Source organism: Candoia aspera, chromosome 1, assembly GCF_035149785.1.
Source record: "Candoia aspera isolate rCanAsp1 chromosome 1, rCanAsp1.hap2, whole genome shotgun sequence".
Classification (NCBI taxonomy): Eukaryota; Metazoa; Chordata; class Lepidosauria; order Squamata; family Boidae; genus Candoia; species Candoia aspera.
In genome coordinates, this window is record NC_086153.1 from 105,656,682 (window position 1) to 105,678,237 (window position 21,556).

Here is a 21,556-nt window from a genome sequence, read left to right on the forward strand (position 1 = left end):
ATATAACAAATCTCCCTAGCTTGGTATCTTGCAAAGAGTTCAACATCTAGAAGGCCATGGATTCTTGTTACAGAAAATAGAATTGCACAGAAGAACATGAATGTGTGTGCACTGAACAGGTAGATCCATTAGAAGTTATTTGATACAATATGTCACCTTTTCATAATCCAGTGCAAGCATAATTCTGACTGGGGTTGATGGCTTTGTAGTTGAGAAGTGGAAAGCAGGCATCAGTGTCAAGATTATAACTTTGTCCAGAAAGTGTATATTTGGTTTGTAAGGGGATTAGCAGATTTTATGTTGAAGGAAAAAGTTGTTATTCTCATTACTAATTTTAAGCATTACAGAGTTAAGGACCAAAAAATATTAATTAAATGACCTTGCCTGAGTACTCTGCCTTGAAAGCATAAGATTGTAGTCATAGTAATCTAAATAATTCTTGTTTTTTCAGTGAGTTCTATAGAGTAAGTAGCATTTTGATATCAAGCTTGCTTTCTGTATAGCTTTTATATATATGGAAATGCACCTGCCATATGTATTGGAGTCTTAAGAAAGCGGGGCATATCTCATGCCTTCCATGGCACCCTAGTGTTCAGCTGACCATATAATTTTGTTTGTTTTTGAGTGATGTTGTAAATGAGGTGCATTCTTTTGGTATTATTCTTTACTTGCTTTCTGTCATGAAAATAAGCACAAGCAGCTGTCAGTGTTTATTATTATAATGTGCATTTATTTATACTTTTCACTGCAAGATAATTCTGTAAATTCTTGGTGGTAAGTTGGTTTAGTAACTATGAGATATCTTAAGTCTGATTATCTCAGTATAAGAGGCACTCAGGGCTGCAAGTTTATGTAGAATGGGTACTTGGGAATAAAGAATTCAAAGGAAGTCCAGATCACATATGGGATGCTTTTGTAGAAATGTTTTATTTCTAAATATGTAAAAAAGTTATTTTGTCGAAGTGTTTTATTCCTTAATATGTAGAAAAAAATGTTCCTCTTTTGCAATGTTTGAAGTGATTATTGCATTAAGGTAGTATAAAGTTAGTTGCACACCTAAAACATCTTTGCCAGATTCTTACCCATCTTTTTAACAATATCAGCACCAAGAAAGTTAAAGAATGATCTTATCCCTGAATGGTTGTCAGAATTATAATCTGCTTTATCTTTTAACACTGCTTTTGATGCCATTAGTACAGCTCTTTGTGTTTTTTACAGTGTTTAATAATGGTACTGCTGTTGACAAGGTTGCAACAATTTTTATATAAAATCATCTGTTCAGGTTTGACAAAACTGATTTTATTTTTTTTAGAGTCCTCATTTGTTTCTGACTACTTCAAAAATGTTAATCTTGGGTCCGAACAGGATTTGTTTCTTGAACACACATGCCAACTTGGTCTAGTGGTTAAGGCACTGGGCTGGGAACCAGGAGACTGTGAGTTCTAGTCCTGCTTTAGGCATGAAAGCCAGCTGGGTGACTTTGGGCCAGTCTCTGTCTCTCAGCCCAACTCACCTCACATGGTTCTTGTGGTGGAGAAAATAGGAGGAGGAAGGAGTATTAAGTATGTTCCCCACCTTGAGTTATTTATAAAAATAATAAAGGTGGGATAAAAAAAATCTAAAATCTAACGTCTATTTTGATATCTTAGTCTTATTTATGCATGCATGCAAACTCCATCTCTAATTTGCTGTGAGATGATTAGAGTAGTTGGTTACTATGTAATTTTTGAACAATTATGTAATGAGCCGAACATAACAAGCTAACTAGCAGAAGATAATCAAGCATGTACAGCAGTGTTTACAGGAGTTATCTAAGTAACCTGGTCCCAAGCTGCTGAAACTTTTAAAGACAATAAATATGCACTTCAAATAGATTTAGAAATATAGTAGGTATCAGTGCAGATGGGTGGATGCTCCACAAAACTGCACTTTTCAAACACTTTTCAGCACTGTACAAAGTGAATTTCAGCAATCCAACTTAAATACAGTTAATGCATGTATGGTCATAATTAGATCTGCTGGCAATAAGTATAGGTGGTAAAATTGAAAAAAGCTATGCAAAACCATACCTAGTTTACCTACTGCAGGTTATTTTAAAACCAGAATGGCTAAGAATAACTTAAGGCTGTCTCACTTATAGGCTGGGACCAAAGTAAAGCCAAAAAGTCACTATTCTGTGACTATTTCTTAAAACTTAGAACTAAATTCCACTCTGTATTATGTCTAGGGTGGCAAACTAAGCCACACTTATTCTAGTCTCCTGTTTTGGTATCTTCGTGTTTTGAAATGTGCTCTTTCTTCCCTTTTCACATTTTGTCCTACTTTCCTTTGTGCTTTAAAATATCAGATCCTTTATCACATTTCAGAAGACCTTGCTCCTAACACTTTTAGAAAAAGTCTGTTAGAAACAATAATTGTAAGAGTAAAGATTCACTTTAAAAAACGATTTCACTGTTAATGGAGTTGTGTTCAGTAAAACTATTTATACACATGAGAAAATGGAAAACTATTGAGGATAAAATGAGAATTCTCCACATCCTTTTTTATTATTATCAAACTTAGTCTTCACCAGCTTGAGAACTGGAGGAATATAAATTGCATTGTCAGGAAGAACAGAGTTTTGTGTGCACTTAACTATGAGCAAGACTCACTGAACACTGGGATTGTTACAAATTGAGATGATGCAAGATTAAGTTATACCACAAAAACTGTCTAAATTTCAATACATGACTGCTTGCTTTTTCCAGATATTTGCAGGCTCTTGTTTCATGTAAGAGTGTGAATTTGTTAAACATCCTTAACAAAGTAACATTATTTTTTAATGTACTCCATTAAAAAATAAAATTGTGCTGCATATTCAGAAATAATTCCCATTTGTTTCTTATTCCCTTTCTGTTTTAAAAACTCCCTGAAAAATCATGTCTCTAAACTTTGTATAAAGAATGGCTTTTACCAATCTTATGAAGAAGACTTCTTGCAAGATGATGCTGTCAAGGTAATGCATGCTATATGCCAGCAAATTTGGAAAACACAAGAATGGCCATCAGATTGGAAAAAATCAACTTATATCCCCATACCAAAAAAGGGAAACACTAAAGAATGTTCAAACTATCGAACAGTGGCACTCATTTCACATGCCAGTAAGGTAATGCTCAAGATCCTGCAAGGTAGACTTCAGCAGTTCATGGAGCGAGAATTGCCAGATGTACAAGCTGGGTTTAGAAAAGGCAGAGGAACTAGAGACCAAATTGCCAATATCCGCTGGATAATGGAAAAAGCCAGGGAGTTTCAGAAAAACATCTATTTCTGTTTTCTTGACTATTCTAAAGCCTTTGACTGTGTGGACCATAACAAATTGTGGCAAGTTCTTAGTGGTATGGGGATACCAAGTCATCTTGTATGCCTCCTGAAGAATCTGTATAACGACCAAGTAGCAACAGTAAGAACAGACCACGGAACAACGGACTGGTTTAAGATTGGGAAAGGAGTACGGCAGGGCTGTATACTCTCACCCTACCTATTCAGCTTGTATGCAGAACACATCATGCGACAAGCTGGGCTTGAGGAATCCAAGGCTGGAGTTAAAATCACTGGAAGAAACATTAACAATCTCAGATATGCAGATGATACCACTTTGATGGCTGAAAGTGAAGAGGAACTGAGGAGCCTTATGATGAAGGTGAAAGAAGAAAGTGCAAAAGCTGGCTTGCAGCTAAACCTCAAAAAAACCAAGATTATGGCAACCAGCTTGATTGATAACTGGCAAATAGAGGGAGAAAATGTAGAAGCAGTGAAAGACTTTGTATTCCTAGGTGCAAAGATTACTGCAGATGCTGACTGCAGTCAGGAAATCAGAAGACGCTTAATCCTTGGGAGAAGAGCAATGACAAATCTCGATAAAATAGTTAAGAGCAGAGACATCACACTGACAACAAAGGTCCGCATAGTTAAAGCAATGGTGTTCCCTGTAGTAACATATGGCTGCGAGAGCTGGACCATAAGGAAGGCTGAGCAAAGGAAGATCGATGCTTTTGAACTGTGGTGTTGGAGGAAAATTCTGAGAGTGCCTTGGACTGCAAGAAGATCCAACCAGTCCATCCTCCAGGAAATAAAGCCAGACTGCTCACTTGAGGGAATGATATTAAAGGCAAAAGTGAAATACTTTGGCCACATAATGAGAAGACAGGACACCCTGGAGAAGATGCTGATGCTAGGGAGAGTGGAAGGCAAAAGGAAGAGGGGCCGACCAAGGGCAAGATGGATGGATGATATTCTAGAGGTGACGGACTCGTCCCTGGGGGAGCTGGGGGTGTTGACGACTGACAGGAAGCTCTGGCGTGGGCTGGTCCATGAAGTCACGAAGAGTCGGAAGCGACTAAACGAATAAACAACAACATGAAGAAGACTGAATAAAGTCTAGATATTTTTGACTATTAAAAAGAATAGCTTGTTGGCAGTATAGTTTAGTTGCAGAGCATTTGACTTGCATGTAGTATTTTGTGGGTTTTGGTTGTGTTTTTGAAAAAAGTATAAATTGTGACTTGTAAGTTTGAATGTATCAGCCATACTATACGGTATGTAAAAAATGGAATCTGTTCTTAGTCTATGGAGTATCATTATAGTAATACTTCATGAGTATGTAATCAATAACTGCAAGAAGTAGCTATTCCAAGTAGCAACAGATGACAGTATTCCAGCCGAGCTATTTAAAATCCTAAAATATGATGCTGTTAAAGTATGCCAACAAATATGCCAACAAATCTGGAAAACCCAACAGTGGCCACAGGATTGGAAAAGGTCAGTTTACATTCCAATTCCAAAGAAGGGCAATGCCAAAGAATGTTCAAACTACCGCACAATTGTGCTCATTTCACATGCTAGCAAGGTTATGCTCAAAATCCTACAAGCTAGGCTTCAGCAATATATGAACTGAGAACTACCAGAAGTACACGCTGGGTTTCGAAGAGGCAGAACAACTAGAGATCAAATTGCTAACACTCGCTGGATCATAGAGAAAGCAAGAGACTTCCAGAAAAACATCTACTTCTGCTTCATTGACTATGCTAAAGCCTTTGATTGTGTGAATCACAACAAACTGTGGCAAATTCTTAAAGAGATGGGTGTACTGGACCACCGGACCACCTTACCTGTCTCCTGAGAAACTTGTATGTGGGTCAGGAAGCAACAGTTAGAACTGGACATGGAACAACCTATTGGTTCAAAATTGGGAAAGGAGTGCGACAAGGCTGTATTTTGTCACCCTGCTTATTTAACTTATATGCAGAGTACATCATGAAAAATGCCGGGCTGGATGAATCACAAGCCAGAATTAAGATTGCCGGGAGAAATATCAACAACCTCAGATATGCGGATGATACCACCCTAATGGCAGAAAGTGAAGAGGAACTAAAGAGCCTCTTGATGAGGGTGAAAACGGAGAGTGCAAAAGCTGGTTTGAAATTCATTAAAAAACTCAGATCATGGCATTTGGCCCCATCACTTCCTGGCAAATAGAAGGGGAAGAAATGGAAGCAGTGACAGATTTTATTTTCTTGGGCTCCAGGATCACTGCAGATGGTGACTGCAGCCATGAAATTAAAAGACGCTTGCTCCTTGGGAGGAAGGCTATGGCAAACCTAGCCAGCATATTAAAAAGCAAAGATATCACTTCGCCAACAAAGGTCCGTATAATCAAAGCTATGGTTTTCCCACTAATGGTGTATGGCTATGAGATCTGGACCATAAGGAAGGCTGGGCGCTGAAGAATTGATGCTTTCGAACTGTGGTGCTGGAGAAGAATCTTAAGAGTCCCTTGGACTGCAAGGAGGTCAAATCAGTCAATCCTACTGGAAATCAGCCCTGACTGTTCATTGGAAGGACAGATACTGAAGCTGAAGCTCAAATACTTTGGCCACCTAATGTGAAAAGAGGACTCACTGGAAAAGACCCTGATGCTAAGAAAGACTGAAGGCAAAAGGAGAAGGGGACGACAGAGGATGAGATGGTTAGATAGCATCACCGATGCAATGAACATGAATTTGAGTAAACTCCGGGAGACAATGGAGGACAGGAAGGCCTGGCGTGCTATGGTCCATGGGGTCACTAAGAGTTGGACACGACTGAACAACAACAACAATATATGTGGGAAGCTACACCTAACATTTTCTACAGTGGACTTTCCCCTTTGTTTTATTCATCTTGTTTCCCAAATCTGCTATAAAGGTTTCCTGAATTTGCTGGGGCAGTTTTGAGGTTATGAGCAGGAATGCTGGTGAAAGAAGGAATCAATTTGTAAAGAATCTTGGATCTCAGTGGATCACTTTCTAGTTTCTCTTAACTGTAGCTTTGGTTATTTTAACCTACAATAATCCTCATTCAGTTTTGTGAATTCTGTGTAAGCTAACCCGTCATTTTTAATGGACTGGACTAAGTGACTATTTATTTATTATATTGTGTGTCTTCGCCAATATCTTAAAGCAGCCCACCATTTCCAAAGTTTCAACAATTTCCTCAACCACTTTCTAATTTGCAATTTAAACACAGATTTTTATGTTTCATTTATTTCCATAATATTAATTCATATCTGACTAACATTGGCATTTATATCTTCTCAGTTAACTAGATTAAAAACTTAGGAAATATTATAGAAAACATCTAAAATTCAAGATTATTTTTAAAAAGAAAATGCTGAACTCTATTTCAGGCAGACTAACAGGATTTCAACTATTTTCCTGGTAGTTGTAGAAACTAGGGCACCTAGTGACCCTCCTCTCCATCTCTCTTCCCACACATCCCATCTCAGGAGCAAAATTTCTGTTAAATATGAATGTTAAACATAGACCTTACTTTGGAGATCTGTAAGTTATAGAATTAAATCTAGTGGTGCCTTTGTGTGAATAGAAAGACTGGATACATTGATTAGAGTTTTTGATATAGGAATATATCCAGTAACAAATGAGGTGAGATAATTTTCACAGATCCTTTGCATCCTTCATGCTGTTCTGGATGATCCCCTAACTGTTGGACCTGATTTTCAGAGTGTATAGAGGGGGAATTGCTAAAAAGCATGTTTCCTCTTCCGTTAATGGAAATATGTCTACTAAGTCTCTTATCTGAACAGAAGGATACAAAGGGTTTAACCTTTAGTCTAACTACTCACTAGATTCTAACAGATAATGCTAGTTGCCAGCATTATAACAGCAGGGAATATTGAGTGGAGGGTACATGTTACTAAATATTTTTTCCTTAACTATATCAAGCCAGCACTGCATTTGCATAGTCCCTTTTTAGTAACTCTTAAAATATTTGTCTCAGCTGGTACAGCACCTGTCTAACCTTGTCTGGGTTTGAAAGCTAAGCTGGGTTGGGCCTGGTTAGTACTTGGATGAGATCTTTACCTTGTATTCCCTTGATGATTTTTGAAAAGTAAAAAAAAGCAGGTTTGGGACGCTCTTTCAGAAAAGTGAAATATTTAACCATATCTGATGTCAGCCAGGTCATATTCTGTGCATTTGTATAGTAGGAGGTGAATGATAATATGGGGGAAAAAGTGAAATATGTAGTTTTACAGGTAGTATCGCAAAGTTTTTCCTTTAAGATTTGAGCAGATTCAAGAAGAGAGCCTAAGATGTAAGTTATTTTGTTTCTATTAAATGGTAAAATTATCTTCCTTCCCCAGAGCAAATTCGTTTAAAGAATTTAAGAAAAGTTTATGGAAGATGCCTGTGGTATCGATTGCGATTGTTAAAGCCCCAGCAGAATATAATGCCTACAATAAAGTAAGTATGCTTTAATAGGATTTCTACTTTATAGTTTTTTAGAATTCTAATAAAAACCATATTATTTTAACATAAAATATTGAGAAATCTGATAAGGTCGGCATTTTACCAATAGCTCCTAGCAGATGTCGTTGAAGTTTTAATTGTAAAAAAATTGAAAATGATTCCTAAGTCATGGATTGGATTTCAGATAAGAAAGAACCTAGTGCCAATGTGCAGTGTTTTGGATTCACAGATCTTCCTGCTTTGGAGAAAGAAACATATGTCTATGATGTACTGTTTTTAAAATTATATTGTGGAAACCCTAGAATTCTATACAGGCTGAGGATTCCTCAGTGGAAGATGAAGCTTCGCCAAAAAAAAAAAAAAACAGTCCACCAAACATCCTACTTTCTGGAGGATTGTTGGGTATATGCTTTTATTACTTAAGACATGTTAAGCTGAGTACCCAGCGGGAATACTTGAAGGGACTGTAGAATATTGACTGTAGAAACTAATAGACATACTTGTTTAATTCCTTTGGTTTTGAGAGATGTATAGAGATTCTTTTAGCTATTGTTTCCTCTGTTGTTAAGTCTTTAAATGTACCTGGATATGTTGGTTGCATGAGATTTCTTTCCAAAATTTTAAATATTTAAAATTGCTTTCACTTTCAATTTTACAGAAAAGCTGTTTTGCTTGCTGGATGGGCACTGTTTTTGTTTCTTGCTTACAAAGTGTCCAAAACAGATAGAGAATATCAAGAATACAATCCATATGAAATATTACAATTAGACCCAGTAAGTAGCACCATTTTTCATTATTTGAGCTAAAATTGACACTAAATTTAAATATTTCAGAATGGCCCTCAGTGAACTATCACATGCTTAATCTGTCTGTCTGTTCCTAACTCCACAGACCTTCTTCAGAAGGCAGATTAGGGACACATGGAAAAGGGAGGGAAATCTGTTCTGCCAGTTGTGTTTGCCTAATGACAACAGGCAGCATTCAGCCAGCAGAGAGATGTTGAGTTATTTTTTTATTTGAAAAGTCATGTGTATTAAGACAAGATGTAAATGATGTATTTAATTTTCAGTATTTCATTTGTGAATGTTAGTCACATTTTGAGCTTTTGAGAAAAGGTGATGATTTGAAACTCTGCATTGAATACCTGGCACTATTCCATAAAACGATGTAAATTAGGCATGCAAGGAAAGCAACAGATTTGCTAAACAATTCTACTTGGTATTAATACATAGAAATGCAGTTCAGATCTAAAGACAGTGGGCCCAAGTTCTGCCTTGCATATTAAATGCATTTCAAAAGTTTAAAACACAATATCCTTATATGAAGCAATAATGTATATCTCTGAAATTACAGGTGGCATTCAGTTGTGCCTGTCTGTTCATGGGAGGACTTTTTGCACTTCCAGTTATATTAGGAGGAAGTAACTCTTTCAAAAGCAATGTTAACAGCAGTAGCAGATTGGTAGGATCATATCTTAGAATCCTTTCCAGTGGGTTTAGATCTGTTTTGGGACTGACAGGGCTTTAGATAATCTAGGACTATGCCAGAAATTAACAAGTGGCTGTATCCCTGTTGTTTTGCTGGACTTCTCAGCCACTATGGACCATAATAAGTTGTAGCTGTCTCAAACTGTTGTCTGAATGTAATGATGAATTGTATGTGAGCTATGAAACTAAATTTTACAGTAATCCAGGCAAGCCAAAGGTCTGTTGTTAGTGGTTATGAGCTAATATGGGCTTTGCTGTGAATGTTCAGAATCAAGGTGTACTGAGTTCAGTGGAACTTACTTTCAGGTAAGTGAAGATGGTTGCACCCTTTATTTGTTCCATATAACTAATATGAACGTCTTCTTTTAATAGGGTGCAACAGTGTCAGAAATTAAAAAGCAATACCGTTTGCTGTCGCTGAAATACCATCCAGATAAAGGTGGTGATGAAGTTATGTTTATGAATATTGCTAAGGCGTATGCAGCGTAAGTTTCTTAAGTTCTGTTCATAGGAGGGAAAATTGTTGTAAACAACTTGAATGTATGCTAATGCCATTATCTATATGTTTGAGCCAATTTGTCTACTTACAGCAATTGTTACAATACAGAATTGATTTTGTTTCCTTTTTGGTATATAAGTTGATTTGTGATTCTGGTTTATAAAACAAGCAAAGATCTAAGGTTTTAGATTCCCAGCCATATGAGGGCTTCAGAGGAAGGGAAGAATCATTATATTATATAAATGTAAATTATTTTCTCCCTTTTGGCATCAGAAATGCACATTTGGACCACAGAGGAGCCTTGTTATCACTGGGGATAATGCTGGATCACTTCCATTTCAAACTGCATTCTCCCCTCTCCTGTCCCAGTTGGTTGTTGTCAACAGAGGTTACTGTTACTAATTGGTATACCTTGATGATATTCTTGCATGTCGTTTCTTTGCCATAGCTGTCTGCTGTACTATTTCAGTATGGATCATCTTGGGGATTTAAGTTTTTATGCAGCAAATTTTAAGGCTTTTCTTTGAGCAAAAAAACATATGCACCCTTGAAAGAAGCAGTGAGGTGCTTTCTAACATAACTGTGCCTCTTATTTTGTAGTTTAACTGATGAAGAATCTCGAAAAAATTGGGAAGAATATGGCAGCCCTGATGGACCACAGGGTAATTCTGTGGATTATTGTACCAAGTCATAGTTTATGTAGCATCCTGACTTTTGCTCTGTGACTTGTGCTATCAGTAACATTATTCATTTTATGTACTGTGTGTGTACAGTTATGTCATTTATCTTTGTACCTACTTATTTAGGAAATTTTAATTGAGAAGTTTTGATAAGCCCCAGTATCATGTGGGCTAACTTCAATGTCACTCATGCCTCATTCCACTATTCAGTCTATTACACACCAGTGAATCCTAAGTTATGCAGAGAGCTATCTTCATAAACCTTTATATGTTTGTTTATGCATTTTGCTTGGTAAATTACAACTTCACATAGAATGTTGTCCTGCTTATGTTTTTGCTTGCTACGTGGGAATGGTAGTTCTGATACACATATAAAGTCAGATAGAATTGTGGACATTATGGATGGCCATAATTTGTTGTTATGAAAACATTCTGGAGAATTTGGAATATCTCAATTTCATACCTACTGTAAATTCATGTCTACTGGTATTTCCAAATCAACCAACAGCTTCTCATGGAATAATTATACAGGTTCCATTGCTTACTGTTCCCCTGTGGGTCAGTTGAAGGGAAGTTGTTTACAAAGCCGTGAAAGTCAAGGTTAATGCACTGCTGTGCTGTCCTGAGTTGGCATCAGTAGCATGATGAATTTGCTCTAAAGTTACCTCTCCATAGTAAGCTACTCAGAGCTAAAACCAAATTGAGTATGCATAATCCATTCAGTTTGTATATCTTCCCCAAGAGCATGGTATTTGCAGTTCTTACAGCCTTCTAGGTCCTAGGGATGTTTCTTTAAAAGTTATCTTACAAGCTAACCTTCAAAATAGGTTGGATTGTCTTGTTATACAGAGAAGCCTTTATCACTTCTTGCAGTTAGCTTGGATTGTAGTTAGTTATCTTTTAGGTCATCTGTACTTTTACAAAGCAGTACAACTTCTTTTCATACCACGGGTGTCTCTTGATCTTAGAGGCACCCTTCGTCTCCTGCTATCTGTGAAGGAGTGTTTATCTCCTTAAAGCCCCAGGGCAGATAGGAGCAAAAAGGTCATTCCTTTAGTTGGTTCTGTGTGCAGATATGTACCACAGATAGGGCTTTTTTAAAACAATAAGATTTTTAGTTTTTGTTTAATAAGGGAAAGCTCAGGATGTAAAGATGTATAATTCACCCAGCTTGTATGACTGGAGGAATTTATGTAAGTTGATTATATTGCCATATTTTGTAACCCATTTTTCCATGTTTTTTTGCAGCTACAAGCTTTGGAATTGCATTGCCAGCTTGGATTGTGGATCAGAAGAATTCTATTTTGGTAAAGCAACTCCCAATTTGGCTTTATTAAGCTGAAATCCTTAGTGCAGATGATGGTCAACAGAGTTTTTTTTAACAGTCATTTAGAGAAAAATGACAGTCCGTTGATGTATGTAAACTTTGGCTTTTCTGTTGCCAGCCTTGGGAAACTTAGCATTTGTCCTCCAAGATGCAGTCTAATTTTGTATGAAGAATTAGTAGTCCTCCTGGCTTCAGCTTTTAGTGGTGGAGTGTACTTTGCCTGTGATTTAACTATGGCGAGTCTTGGAGGCTTTCTTTTATTGCTGGGAGGCAAGATAATGTAGTATGTCCCAGTGGTAATTTGACTTTGCTTACCCTGTTCTGCAAGTTACAGATTCTGTAAACACATTTCAATTCAATCTTGTCACGTTGCCAAGCTGCAGTGGAAGGAAAAATGCCTGAACTGCTAAGCTTAGGATAGGAACATTCATTCCTAGATACTTTGTTTGAGGTTTAATTGCATATATCCTGAGGTTACTTAGAATAATCTAATCTAGTGGTTCTCAACCTTGGCATCTTTAAGATGGGTAGTCTTCAATTCCCAGAATTCCTCAGCAAGCATGCTGGCTGGGAAATTCTGGAGGTTGAAGTCCACCCCTCTTAAAGATGCCAGGGTTGAGAAACACTGATCTAACCTATGCTGTGAGCCCATAAATTGCAAACATGATGTCCATTCCTATTGCTGCTTGCCTTCTTGAAGAAAGAGATTAAAAGATAATATCACACTTCCTATAGTTTCAAGTCCAAAATATCTGAAGTTCTAAAATAATGAGATTTAAACAAAAATGCTTCAAGGGATATGGTACTTGTTCTGATACATATATGCTATATCAGATACCTTTTCAGCTAGAGACACAAATATATGCTTCCCCTCTGCCTTTTGTTAATTATTTGAAGATGAAAATAATGCTGGAATCTAAACACAGGTGTGTTGGCAATTGGCCTCTTGTTGTAAAATGACATTAAATTGATAATTGCAGATATATTATTGTAACTTGTGTCATAATTAGAATGGCTATTCTTTGTTGTTTATCTTCAATAGTTAAAATTTTGTCAACACAAATAGTTTCTCTTTAGCAGAGTGGGAATCTAGCAAGGAAAATATAGAGTAGGAGTCTTTTAAACTATGACTTGATTATTTGCTTGGTTTCTGAAATTTTTCTTTCAGTGCTTATAGGTAATACAACATACAAAAAGATGGCTGTGCCTATGTCGGCATTTGTGACTTTATTACAGGGTTTCTGATATTTCTTTTCATATTCCCTAGGTTTTGCTGGTTTATGGATTAGCATTTATGGTTATTCTTCCAGTGGTTGTAGTAAGTATTGTTTTAAATCAAGAGTGAAAAATATATTTCACAAGGTACAAAGTATGGAAATGTCAAACCCTGTGTTCACAAAGTCAACCATCCCAACATTATGATAATTTTCTAACCTTGCAACTCATATTTACACATATATCAAACTAAATGGAGAAGAAATTGAAGTCGTCAACTATTTCATTCTACTCAGATCAACGATCAATGCCAAGGGAAGTAGTAATCAAGAAATCAAACGATGTATTGTGTTGGGAAAATCTGCCTTCAAAGACCTATCTAAAGTTTTCAGAAGTAAAGATGTCAGTTTAAAAACAAAGGTGCCTCAGAAAGACGTCAGTGCAAAAACAAAGGAAGACTCATGCCATGGTATTCTCAGTTGCCACATATGCCTGTGAAAGTTGGACATTAAAAAAGGAAGATAGAAGAAGAATGGATGCATTCGAATTGTGGTGTTGGTGAAGATTATTGAAAATACCATGGACTGCCAGAAGAACAAACGAATCAGTTTTAGAAGAAATGCAACCAGAATGTTCCCTAGAGGCGAAGATAACTAAGCTTAGACTCTCATACTTTGGGCACATTGTCAGGAAAGACCGATTGCTTAAAAAGGACGTCATGTTTGGCAAAGTTGAGGGCCAACGGAAAAGAGTGCGATGGATTGATACAATTATAGCAACAATGGATGCAAACATTGGAACAGTCAGGCATATGGCGCAAGACTGAACAGCATTTCGTTCTGTTATACACAGGGTCGCCATGAGTCGTAAACGACTCGACAGCAACTAACAACAACAGCAGCATATGATCAGTGTGCCAAATCTGTGTAGCATATTTCAAGTATGCCCATGACAGTTGATTATTCAAACTCTGTGGTCTCCAGTTTTATGAAGATTGTCGTATGTTACCTAGGTTCTATTTTTGGCTAAAACAAAAGGGCTAGAATTTGAATTCTGAGTGTTCAGAGATGTTGAATTTCAGGAGGAAATGCTCTGTATTGCTCCTCTGTATAGCTTACAGAATAATATGTTTTGGATACTTAATAAGTACATACAGATGGTGAAGCATGAAAATAGATGCTCAGTTCTCTGCTGAGCATCATTGACTGAATGCATTATGCTTTTCAGTACAAAGGGTTGGCATTTTAAGTTTGTCACATTTCCTTCTTTGCAATCATTTTATGGTTTTCCTGCTGCTTGGCATTATACTACATGATACAATACTTTTATGCAGCACAGATTCTTTGTGTCTTTCAACTTTTGATCCTGTAATGTCAACTGTCATCTACAGAACTGCTAGAGTTTTTGTAATTCATTGCTTTAATAAGGATTATGCTCTTGCAATCCCAGAGGATCAAAATTGGAGAAAATGGTAGTATATTCACTGCATTTGTGTATCATTAATAGATGTCAATGTTTCTGTCTTAAACGACTTAGGGTTCTTGGTGGTATCGATCCATACGTTACAGCGGAGACCAGATTCTCATCCGTACAACCCAAATTTATACCTATTTTGTTTATAAAACCAGAAATATGGATATGAAAAGTAAGTGTTATGCACCAGTTAAATATTAAAATATAAATTTGTGCTTCTTTTGTAGTTCTTTAGAGATAGACCTACAATCTGCAGAATGTTTAAACTTTATGTACTAGGTTTTCTATGGTATGCTACTTGATTTCTTGAGAAGAATGTGGGATTAAGGTGCTAAACCTGTGAATGGGCTGTAAATTTGAGGTGGAGTTGGTTAAATTAAGTTTTCTCCTCATCCTAGGAAGAAGACTAGATGACTAGATTAAACCGGAACATACTCTGTAAAGCATATTTTGTTGTTATGGGAGAGGGTCAGTTATGCAAATCCTCTTCCTCTAGCACTCTGGTACAGTTGGAATACAAATTCTGTGAGGCTTAAGGCACCAATTTCACCCTTTAAATTGCCCCATTTCCCCACCTCCAAAACGTCCAGAAATGTCACCCTTGTCATGATGGCTCCAGTTATATCATAAAATCATCAGCCATACTCCTTATAGTCTCCAGGTGCAGCAGGAGGAGGAAGTGTTTCTTACAAACTAAAAAAAGTTATCCACTCATGCTTTAGTATATCAAAAAGTCATGCTAAAATCCAGAGTTGTTATTCAAAAACTGCTGCTCCAGCACAAAGCAACTTCTTGCTCACACATCTGGGACAATGCCAGCAGCTCTTTTGCTCCCTAACACAATTCTCTGGATGTAACCATGCACTGATTTCAGCACAGTAGCTGCATGATCATATGGAAAGAATTCTGTACAGACTGATACCATATACAGGTTTCAGATAATCTTCTGGCTTAAAAATGAAGTACAGGGTACCAATAGAAGAGGATAAATAGCTTGAATTGTTGATAAGTAAATGTAAGGAAGATACCTATTATAGGCATTCTAGTGTACTCATACAACTTTGTGCTGTAGAAGGATAATGGGATTGTTAATGTTTTCTGTGAAGACAATGTATGTTGATATTATAAGGCTGGTAACTGAGACATAATTTTAGCTGGTATTTGTGTTAATTGTCATCCATCTTGGATCTTAAAACAGTATGCATAGCCACCATGGAGAAAGTCCCATTGTAAGATTTCTGAGTCCCCCTGCATGAAAATAGTTGTCTAAGGTAGTCCTGCTTTGTCCTTGCTTCTATAGGGAGAGAGTGATCATAAGGTATTTGTATTATCTTTAGTTCTTTGCTGTTGGTGAGTACCTGAAGAGAAAGCGGTAAATATAAATAAACATCTTGCTGGGACAGATTTTGAGAAAGTCTTTACATACATCTTAATACATTTTGCATATTTACATTGCATTTATGTTATTTTCTCTGCAGGACTTATAATGGTTTTAGCAGGGGCTTCTGAATTTGATCCTCAGTATAATAAAGATGCCACAAGCAGACCTGTAGATAACATTCAAATACCCCAGGTTTGTTATTAGTGGAGTGTGTTTTTCTTTGTGTGTTGGTACCAAACATCCTTTAGTTACATTCTCTCTCTCTTTCATTTTCAGCTTATCAGAGAAATTGGCAGCATTAATTTGAAGAAGAATGAACCTCCACTTACTTGTCCATACAGCTTGAAGGCCAGAGTACTCTTACTAGCTCACCTTGCCAGAATGAAAGTTCCTGAGACACTTGAACAAGGTATGTTGCTTCTAGAAACCATGATAGTGTAGGGCTAGAACAAGGACTTGAAATAATCTTGTTGAATTTCAAGTATCACACTTGTTTTTGTTCAATAAGAGGTAGCATTTATTTTGATGGCAAGGAAACATGTTTGCTGTTTTTTTTTTAAGTTCACAAAAGGGATTTAAGTTTTAAGCAGAAAAGCCAGTTGTACCTTCATCACGTACATATTTGTGGTAATCACTGACAGAAATTTGAGTTTAACCGAGCCTTGGCTGAAATCTGCATATTTCTTAAACCAAGTTATACCTGAACTAGTTACTTCTGCAGACAGTCCCTTTCCTGCCGCTTGCCTCCCTCTGTATGAACTAGGAAGCCTCTTTAGCTGTAAATTCCTGTTAATGGACAAACAGGAAACTATAGTAAATAGCCTCTGAATAGCTATTTAGAAGCTATCAGCAACAGAAAATTATGCTTAATTGTGACTTCTAGATTTCTTTACGTTACTTGCTTATGGGAAGAGCCATGGCAGCAAAAAGAATGTTTGTGTGTGCCTGTGTGTGCAAGAATAGTGTTTGTGCATATCTTGATTTACATCAGGAGTAATAATTTGAATAGTGTTGGATGAAACATACTGTGTCCATCAGTCATTGGTGGAGAGATTCCCTCTTCCTCTACAGTCTCTCGGGTGCCCCCCAGATCTGCTCTAGAGGACCGAAGGACCCTTCAGAGCAGATTTGGAGATGGTGTGGAGGTATGTAAGAGGGAAGAGAAGACGGGCCGTCCTTTTGCACAAACAGAAGCTTGCTTGCATAATGCCATGTGGAGCTTTTGACAGGGGTCTCTTGGTAGCCCTATGATGATGAGAAAGCAAAGACTATAGTCATGGATAGTAGTCATCTTATGCACAGAATTGCTCCGTTTTTCCTTTCTTGTAGATCAACAGTTTATCTTAAAAAAGTGCCCTGCTTTGCTTCAAGAAATGGTAAATGTAATCTGCCAGTTAATACTCATGGCACGTAGCCGTGAAGGTAAGTCCTAACAATAGTTATATACTTGTGAATACTATAATATTTAATATTCTATAACCTCTCTATGGGAACAAGTAATATGTGAGGAAAGAGTAACATTGTACTTACTTTAACTTTCTTAAATAGCTCTGTCTGTCTGTCTGTCTGTCTGTCTGTCTGTCTGTCTGTCTGTCTGTCTATCTATCTATCTATCTATCTATCTATCTATCTATCTATCTATCTATCTATCTATCTATCAAATTTATCACCGCCCATCTCCCAAAAGGGACTCTGGGCGGTTTACAATAAAACATAGATAAAAATATAAAACTATAAAACCCTATAATACAAATACAATAAATATAATAAAAACCTCGATGGTTAAAAGTTCTTTATGATTTGCAGGCAGAGCACGGTCCTTCTAAGAAACTAACCATCCCCAGGAATGGCTACTCTCCCTCCTGCCCCAGGCATAATTACAGAACCAGGTCTTTAGCTGTTTCCTAAAGTCCAGGAGGGAGGGAGCCAATCTCACTTCCGGAGGGAGGATATTCCAAAGGGCAGGGGCTGTTGCAGAGAAGGCCTGCCTCCTGGACCCCGCCAGATGGAATTCTCTTGCAGATGGGGTCCGTAGCATGCCCTCTCTACACAACCGGCTTAAACTGAATTGCATTAAGGCACTCTTAAACTAGAGCAAGAGATCTGGTAGTATTTTAAAAGATACTCCTTCTCTGAGTCCACTTTCCAGTTTCACTAAAGTACCCAGCATTATAGTTCCCTGGGTGTATTACAGGTAGTCCTAGGTTAATGACAACTTGTTCAGCGATTGTTCAAAGTTAAGGGCAGTGCTAAATGAGTGGTGGTTATGACTGATCCTTGAAATTCTGCTGTCCCAGCACCCCCACGTTCACGTGATCGCAATCTGGGTGCTTGGCAACTGGCCCGCACTTAATGACGGTTGCAGCATCTCGTAGCCGCATGTTCATGATTTGCAGCCTTCCCTGCTGGCTTCCCACAAGCAAAGTCCATGGGGAAGCTAGCAGGGAAGGTCGCAAGTTGCTCCGGTAAGTCTCCCCCACCCATGCACTCTCCCCCAGCCCCTCTGCACTTGCACCACACCGGCTACCTGCACACCCTCGCGCACCTTCCCTGAACCTCACAGCACTTGCGCTTCACCTCCCCAGCTACTAGTACACCCTCCCCAAGCCTTGCTGCGCTTGTGCAATGCCTCCCTAGCCACTTGCTCACCCTTCCCAGCCACTTGCGCACCGTTACACACCCAGCAGCAGCCACTTACCTGCCTGCTGACCTGCTTGCGAGCTGCCTGGAACTTGCAACTTCCTGCTGGTTTCTCCACTGACTTTGGTTGTTGGAAGCCAGTAGGAAGTTGCGAGGTGGTGCTTGCTTAATGACGCACGATCCTCACTTAACAACAAGAACGGGGACTGCACAGATTGCCATCACTAAGCAATGTGGTCATTGTGCTTTATGATTGCATTGCTTAGTGACAGAAATTCTGGTTCTAATTGCTGTCGTATTTGGAGGACCCTGTACTGTGTATTGCAAATTAATACTGACAATTCAGTATACATATTTCCCTTTATCTCTCCCTCAGAAAGAGAATTTCGTGCTCCATCATTGGCTTCTTTGGAAAACTGCATGAAACTTTCTCAGATGACTGTGCAAGGACTTCAGCAGTTTAAGTCTCCACTCCTTCAACTCCCACATATTGAAGAAGATAATCTCAGAAGGGTCTCTAATCATAAAAAGGTAGAAGACACTGAGATAATTGGTAGCATCTTAGAACTAACTTGCTCTGACCACATTTTGGAAAAAGTTTATTCTTTGAGATACTAATTCATACAAAATTTTGTCCAGAAGGATTATATTTCAGGGTCATAAAACAAGAGAAAGTCTACAATAGCTGTTGTTCCAAATCCCAGAGAAGCAAAAAGCTGCTGGCTAGGTGGTGGCACAGTGTTACTAATCGCTCATTCTGTTACCAACATCTCCAGCCATATGATGTTAACCTGATTTTGATGCTAGTTTGCAAAAATGGCACAGAAAACTACTTATTTCTGCACAGCTTTTAACGGTGCAATTTTATTATTTATTTATTATTCAAATTTTGTTACCTCACATCTCCCCCAAAAGAGGAAATTATCAACTGATGATGCTTAGCTTTTTGTATCTTAGCAAATGGCATTTCTGAGTAGATGGAAAGGTGGAATGTCAAGTAGGCAGAATTTAATGCCAGTTTGACAGTTTGAGGCTAGCTGTTGGCTTGACTAGAGGAGTGTGCGTGAGAAAACAGAAGCAACATTCATTTTCCACCTTCCTGTCTCCTTTCTCTTTTGATCTCAAAGATTACCAGTTGATCTTTATGTTTAATTAAACACTGCTCCATTTCCAGAGAATCACACATAGGGATTCAACATATATTGTCTTCTTTTTGTAACAAGGTAACATTTAAGAAAAAACAAATTTAAGGTTGGATACAGTTTATGTTCTTGATAACTCATATCTAATTTCATTATTAATCATGTTGCAGGAACATTTTCTTAATTAAAACGTTCCAGGTTTTAAGAGCAGCTGCTAGTTTTTAATAGAAGGTGTGTGAAATGGAAAATGTGCTTTGTTTTCAACCCAAAATAAATACATTGTTCTTTCAAAATTCTGCCCTGCTGTTCTGGGGATGCTGGGGCTTGGTAGCACAGAAAACTGCAATGTTTTGGTCAGCCTGGTTTTTAGCCAAAACGGAATCCAGAGGGGCCTTACGGTTTTTTCATTTCAACACTTTGAGTCAATGTTGACTCCTGGCAGCTGCCTGGACAAGTCCCTGCAGTTTTGTTGGCAAGATTTTTCTGGTTTGCCATTGCCTCCTTCTGAGGGCTGAGAGAGTGACTGGCCCAAGGTCCCCCAGCTGGCTTTGTGCCTCAGGTGGGACTAGAACTCTCGGTCTCCCGGTTTCTAGCCGGTTGGCTACACCAAACTGGTGAATTGGTGCATTTTGCTTTTTCTCCCCATGTCCTATGCACTGACCCACCCACTAGTCTTATCCTAATCAATCAAGTGCCTTCCTTTCTTTGGGTCCCCTTAGATGCCACTGCTACCAATGTTCTTGGGTTCAAACATGGCCTATTAACTGCTCTGACCACTCCCCAACCCCTCTTCTTCTCAATGTTTTCTTTTCTCTAACTCTCTTTAGTTATTGTCCTTGGCTTTTTCCTTCACTGAACCACATCTGCACAGAACCCCAGACCATCTGAAACTAGCTGATCCATGTAGATGTATTGCACATCTTTATAAAGTATAGCCTTTTGAAACTAATGTGGCAAAAATTCAGCCTTTTTCAGCATGTGCTATCTTTTGCGAAGCTTAAAATATTAATGAGGCATTATGTAAGCCATAGTTCAGAGTGTAAGTTTTTATTTAGCAATGACATATTTGCATAAATCTTAGAAATGTATTGATAAACAATGTATATGATACCTTATTTTCTAAAAGTGAAGAAAGATACTTTGCTTTGTTTGTGAAAACAGTACAAAATTAAATCTATCCAAGACTTGGTGAGTTTAAAAGCCTCAGATCGTCACAATTTACTGCACTTTCTTGAAGATGAAAAATACGAAGAAGTTATGGCTGTCCTTGGCAGTTTTCCACACATCACCATGGATATAAAACCCCAGGGTAGGTGTCATCTGCTTTCTTAGTGATTTGATAAGGATTCCTACTATCAAATTAATGCCATATATTGAATGATGTTAATGAATTTATACTGTTAATCCCTTAGGGATTTTGAGTTTTCCTGGATTGGTTGTCTTAGATTTGAGGTTCAAATAAAGAGGATATAATAAACTTCCATGTTGACAGGTTAACATGTATAACTCTGGAGGATGGTTGTGCAAAATGTTTCAAGGCTGGAGTTTCATGAAATGCCCTGTTTCCAAATGTGAAACTACTCTGGCCATGGAACAGCCTACTCCAAGCATTGCAGAAGAGTTTCAGGCTTGAAAAATCTGTTCTCAGTATGAAATGCTTCCTACCCACTGTGTTTTAAGCTTGAATGATTCCAGAATGCTAAGGACATGAAGACAACAGTTTTACACTTGAAATGAGAATTTTTGTGAAATTTCATGCTCAGATTGGTTCAAAATGAAACGTTCTGCGTACCCCAACTGGAATGGAATACCACAGCTTACCAAGTGTTCTGCATATAAAGCATGACAAGTTTTGACTAAGGCTAGCTAGTATGTAAACAACCTCTTGCCTGAGCGGCTTTCAGGGATAGACTGAATGAATTAATGCT

The 21,556-nt window shown here is 37.9% G+C and overlaps 1 protein-coding gene across 1 annotated transcript in view; it reads left to right on the forward strand.

The window, feature by feature from the left end:
- SEC63 (SEC63 homolog, protein translocation regulator) overlaps nucleotides 1–21,556 on the forward strand; it is a 34,315-nt gene that overhangs the window by 1,391 nt on the left and 11,368 nt on the right. The window contains exons 2-13 of the mRNA XM_063311449.1: nucleotides 7,679–7,778; nucleotides 8,443–8,557; nucleotides 9,644–9,756; nucleotides 10,371–10,432; nucleotides 11,699–11,757; nucleotides 13,045–13,095; nucleotides 14,529–14,637; nucleotides 15,944–16,038; nucleotides 16,123–16,255; nucleotides 17,176–17,268; nucleotides 18,863–19,017; nucleotides 20,790–20,937. Of these exons, the coding sequence (XP_063167519.1) occupies nucleotides 7,679–7,778; nucleotides 8,443–8,557; nucleotides 9,644–9,756; nucleotides 10,371–10,432; nucleotides 11,699–11,757; nucleotides 13,045–13,095; nucleotides 14,529–14,637; nucleotides 15,944–16,038; nucleotides 16,123–16,255; nucleotides 17,176–17,268; nucleotides 18,863–19,017; nucleotides 20,790–20,937 (1,233 nt within the window). The remainder of the gene's footprint in view (nucleotides 1–7,678; nucleotides 7,779–8,442; nucleotides 8,558–9,643; nucleotides 9,757–10,370; nucleotides 10,433–11,698; nucleotides 11,758–13,044; nucleotides 13,096–14,528; nucleotides 14,638–15,943; nucleotides 16,039–16,122; nucleotides 16,256–17,175; nucleotides 17,269–18,862; nucleotides 19,018–20,789; nucleotides 20,938–21,556) is intronic.